We start from the raw sequence: 5756 nt of genomic DNA, 5'->3' as shown, positions 1-5756 counted from the left end.
GTCTTTGTTTTTACATGGAGCAATGAGCAACGAGCTCTTAAATGAAAGATCCGTAAATTAAACCGTATAGGCTAGTACATAATTGAATATAGCCCGTGTTCGACATTCTTATAGCATTTTTTATTATTTTTTTTTTTACTGGGAGTAATGCTTATTACGCATCCCATGTTTAAAATAATTAAATGAAAAAGAACAGCCTATGTTTACATATATAGTTAACAAATAAATTACCTCAACCAAATCATGAAAGACTGCCCCATACATTGGCTGTCAATTTAAAAATGTGTTATTTAAAGCACCCTGGTTAACGGACTGGACGCGGCGGGGTTGCTACTGCCTGTGCCAACGCTCCTCTTCAACAGTAGCTCGTAACCCTTCTCTGTCAGGGTCACCATGTGCCACCTAAATTCTTTCACATGTGTGTGCGCGTGCCCCCTGGCAGGCCTTTGATCTTCACCCCCGTCATAATGATAAAGAATAGAACTCCTCTAGAGAAGTTTCAAACTGCCGGAGAATGTTGCATCTTTGTAACATCAGTTAAATTGTGTCAGTTTGATGACAATTAAAGGCCTTAGATAGAGATATTAGCCTGCTAATCTACGATTATTGCCTATTTTACATTTTAGGTATTAAAATAGGGTACAATGAGGCTAAAGACCCCCCGGGGTCAAAGGTACTTTTGATTTGATTTTTCTTCCACAACACTAAACAGCATCAGAAGCCACCACAGTACTTTCCTAAACACCTGTTTGTCACTATACACTGCAGAATATTCCTGATACATGAGATCATTGCGTGCCATATCTAAAGTTTGATTTTGAGTTCTTTATTTATTTATTATTTAATCATTTTTAAAATGTTGTAAATTAATGTAGCTAATGAGAATCCACGGAATTATCACATTTATTTTGAGATAAAATACGTATATATCATTTTCAGTTTTGTTCAAGATGATTAAATTAAAAAAAAATTAAATAAATGCCCAATAAGTGAAAGGAGGTATTTGGGGTAAAAAGTCCCCCTGTTGCAGGGGCTAAAAGCACATTGTTTACATATTGAAACATTATAAAACACATTGTTTTTCTTAAGTGGGGCGAATGGATTTGTTATGAAAAATGTTCAAAGTGGGCTCTACTTGACTGATCCAGTCACAATGGAGATTAATTTGTTTATAGAATACTTGAGATGTTATGAAATGCCAGCTGTGATTGAAATGAACAAAAAAAGGTTAAGACTTTTCTGAAGTGGTTATTTTGAATAAGCATTATCTTAATTTCTTATTCAAAAAAGCATCTCAATTTCTCCAAAGTATTTGCCTATAAGTTGACAAATTTCGCCCTATAACTATTGTCTCTAGACTGACATGATATAGATATTTACACGATTTATTTGAAAGAATTTTAATCAAAACAACCTTCCGTTATTATTTCTTTTCACACAAATTATGTTGCTCCATCAATATTCAATAAAATAAACGTATTTTTTCAATCTTGATACACTTTGTGACCAAAACAAAAAGCACATTTTCCTTAAGGTGTGCCTTTACCACCGTTGTACCCTATCCTATCATTTTACCCAGTGACAAATTCAATGGCAGAAAAAAACAAAACAAAAAACATTCAGTTTAAGCCGTATTCGGACGGCAATTATTTTACATGGGGACGTGAGGTGGCCTAATTCCAGCATTTACAGGGGGTAGTCAGTGATTTTATTGCCGTCTGAATCTGAAATACCTGTGTTTTTCTCCCACCTCCCGCGAGAAAATTCCCGGCCAAATTACCTACTGTTTTTTTGACAAACACCAAGGTCGTGTAGTAATTTAATTATGTCCGAATCCACATCTCTGAGTTTATAATCCAAAAGCCGTTTTGGAAATCCTTTTTGACCACTGCTAAGTGCCGTACGTTGCGCTGCGCGTGGTAACAGCTCTGAAGGTAATGGACAGTAGTGAAATTCAGAGGATTGTGTAACAGAATTTTTTGAAATAATTCACAATAATAAAATTACATCGCCGCTCCACCACAGTGAGTGGGAACTCTTAAGGGAAAGAAAAACGAGAGCCAGATCACGTACACTTTTGAAATGGTCCATTATGGCAGCAATGTAATAAAATTTTATTATAACACATTTTAATGTAGAAATGTTTACTAAATACATTTATACATAGGGCTTGCCTGACTACTCATTTATACGGGTCGAGTAGTCCCAGAAAAGTTGCCGGGTTAATGATTAAATAATCTTATTTAAAAGGTTTAATTTCCACCTCCACTTTTTAAACACTGACAGATCATTCCAAATGATGTCCGTCATTTTGATAGATAAAACATAAGAAAACCATTTTTACCATAGCTCCTCAAATTTCATTTGAACTATCTTTACTGTGCTTGATATGTGGGCTTCTATATCTCCTTCATGCGTTTAGGAGAGAGCGCGCACGCGGCGCAACTGAGGTGATGCGGGTGACGAAACATGCGCGTCCCCACTGACAGATTGATTTGGCGGCGTTGGTAAACAGTCTCGTCCCTACAGTTTCTTGATTAGTTTAATTGCTCTTGGCAATAATTTTGGCTTGTTCCGTATGTGAAAATGTACACTGTAAATGTCCGCAGCGCTTTGCAGCGCGTTTCCCTCATGCTTTACAAAATATTTTAACTTTAGCGTAATTCCAAACATATTTAAACGCAATACAGAGGGCATGTGGATTGATGAATTTTCCATATAACAAGCGCAACTGCAATCATGTGATCGACAAAAAGTCTCGCTTGTCCCCCTTGATTTAACTGTCAGCCGAACGCATGAGTGTTATCACAGAGGAGCCATGAAAATGTACTTTTACAGACTTCACCCTGAGAAACAATTGCCATCGGAATAGGATTTAAGTCAACAAAGAAAATATTTAGCATAATTTAATGATAGAGCGCCGTAATGAAGGAAACAGTTATTTTATTGTATTACGAGAAGTAATTTGACAACTCGATGCCTTTCTAGCCTTAGAGAGTGGGCTAATATCTTAAATATGAGGAACATTTTCACTCAGGTTAAATCATTTTGAGATTATGTTTATCAAGCTGAGATTATGAGGCAAAGTAGGTGCCACTGAGATAACCCCCCCCCCCCCCCCACCACCATTGGAAAAATAGTAAAGTTGGACCGAAAGCTCAATAAATGCCAAAACATCAATTACTTTGTCTCCAAGTAACTTTTGGAGACATTGTTTATAAATCAACCATTTCCTTTCTTGTTTATTTTTCCATTTACTTCTTGTTCCTTGTTTTTCTTTTCCCTCTTCTACCTCACCAATTGAAGCAGTGCACTGAAAGCTTTTTTCTTCTAATTTGGATCCCCTGATAACCTGGGCACATAGTTACCCTAAATCGCTCTGAAGCTACTACCGCCCATCAGCTTCCTTCTCCCAACGGAAGTACTCATCTTGACTCTCGCTGTCCAGGACAAATGGACATCTCTGGCTCAACTTCCCTTCCCTCCTCCCCTTCTCCTTCCTGTACTTTTCCCTTTCTCCCTAATCTCTCCCTTCCCTCTTCCTCTCCCTCTCTCTCCCCATCCCCAAGTGTAGCTTCCACTGCTCTCTTCTGCCTTTTTCTATCACTGTTTTCTCTGCTGGGCATTTTGGGAAACCTGTACACTCTAGGGCTTCTCATTCGCCGCCGCAGGACCTCAAGAAGGCGGCGTAGAGCTCCTGCCTGTTGTTACAGCCCCTCCTGCTTTGGCACCTCCTCTCCCTCCTCTTCTCCTACCTCTTCCTCCTCCTCTTCCTCCCTTCACCTGCAGGTTCTAAGTCTGGCTTTGGCAGACCTGGTGTACCTCTCCACCGTCCCCTTCATTGTGTATGACAGCTTAGCGTCTGACTGGGCCTTTGGTGAATTAGGCTGTCGGCTCCTACTCAGTCTGGATTTGCTCACCATGCACGCATGCATCTTCACCCTCACCGCTATGAGTCTGGACCGGTATCGAGCTGTGGCTGACCCACTGGCAGCCTCCTCAACACCTTCATCTGGACTGCTGAGAATAGCTTTGGCCTGGGGCTTTGCAGTGGCCCTCACCTTGCCCATGATGATCACGCTGCACCTTGAAGATGGAGAGAACCAGGAAGGCAAGTTGTGTGTGCCAGCTTGGGATGAGCAGAGTTCGAAAACCTACCTCAGTGTTCTCTTCTGCACCAGTATTCTGGGCCCAGGGCTGGCCATTGGAGCTTTGTATGCAGCCTTGGGAAGGCTCTACTGGGTATCTCAGACACAGCCAGCCTTGGCAGGAGGGGGCAACGCCTACCCACCCCGTGCACCTCGCCCTAAAGTCCTGCTCCTCATCCTGGGCATTGTGCTAACATTCTGGGCTTGTTTCCTCCCATTCTGGATCTGGCAGCTTCTGCCACTGTACCGTCCGGATGTGCTGCGTGTGGTGCCAGTGGGCACGCAGGTGACCATTAATCGTATTCTCACAGGATTGACTTATGGAAACTCATGTGTGAATCCGTTCTTTTACACACTACTGACGGGAAAGCGCAAACAGACCAGCAGGAAGGCGACAAGTGCAGCTGCCCCACTCTGCCACAAGGGCAGCTCTGATCAACAATAACAGCTGTCTACTATGATGTCCACCAGTAAGTACAATCAATGAAGCCCATGAAGGCTCAAGACTGTGCATAGTTATGTTCATCAAACAGATTCCTTTTCATTTTGGTGCTAAAGGGCTTAAAATTTATAGCTTTATACTTGTGCTGCAGTGCAAATATAGCGATGAAACAGTGTAAAAAATCTGACCAGCATTATGTAATAAGGTCCTTGCAAATCAAAATGAAATACAAAGCAATGAATGCTTATGTAAGTACAGTATATCTGAAATCCTTATGAGGTTTGTCAACCTTGACAAGTAAATCAAAAACCCTCTTCAACCTGCCTTCAAAAATGTGTGGACTAAACTGTGTGAAACATCTGTTTTACCAGGTAAAAAAGGCAACTTGAAAGGGCCAAAACAAGCTTTTTCATGTGTGAACCATTTAACTACCAAACTGGTTTATTAGTGTAAGTGCAAAGGAGAAATTACATAGTATAGATTTGGCTCAAAGCTAAACGGCATGTCAGAGTTTGCTCTTTTGAGGAGGTTAAATCACTTCTGTCACAAAGCCAGGACAAACAATGTCTCATCCCCCGATAGGACATTATGCTCTCTGTGAGGTACATCACCAGACTCAACTAATCTAATCTTCTATGTCCAACAGATCTTGAACAATCCTGACTGTGTAATCCTGACTTTATTGGCACCTTATATAAATTACTTATAATATATAATTAAAAGTATCTTATACTGTACATTATCACTTGCCATTTGTTATTACATTCAACTAATTCTATGATTATTGTCAAAACTGAATTTAATAGAATACAATATTATGTATGTTTCTATCACGACTTATTACTATCACTTACCAAACTTTTTCAAAGGTGCAATTAGCTAATTTAAGCCAAAATTTTAATTCGTAATTCCACTGCAAAAAACAATGTCACATACACTTTTGCCCGTTTGGCACTATTTATGCATGTTCATGGAAAATGTCAGCAAAGGAACGTATTAAATTTTTGAAAATGTGCATTCAAATGTTCCAAAAAGCATATTTAATTTGTAATCAAAAGTAGCATGTGGCTTTCACCAAACCCTGACCATTGTTTTTCAATTGTACTGTATAGTATTGTATTTGTTCTGTTTTACTGTTAAGTAATGCATTGCTTAGCACAAGGCTT

The 5756-nt window shown here is 39.7% G+C and overlaps 1 protein-coding gene across 1 annotated transcript; it reads left to right on the top strand.

The window, feature by feature from the left end:
• The first annotated feature begins 3453 nt into the window (after positions 1-3453).
• LOC127453794 (urotensin-2 receptor-like) lies at positions 3454-4593 on the top strand. Its single transcript, XM_051720489.1, has one exon. It carries the CDS (start codon positions 3454-3456, stop codon positions 4591-4593), a length of 1140 nt encoding a protein of 379 aa, XP_051576449.1.
• Positions 4594-5756: the final 1163 nt, after the last annotated feature.

The sequence above is a fragment of the Myxocyprinus asiaticus genome, chromosome 16 (genome assembly GCF_019703515.2).
Source record: "Myxocyprinus asiaticus isolate MX2 ecotype Aquarium Trade chromosome 16, UBuf_Myxa_2, whole genome shotgun sequence".
Lineage (NCBI taxonomy): Eukaryota > Metazoa > Chordata > Actinopteri > Cypriniformes > Catostomidae > Myxocyprinus > Myxocyprinus asiaticus.
This window is presented reverse-complemented; position numbering and strand designations above follow the sequence as displayed.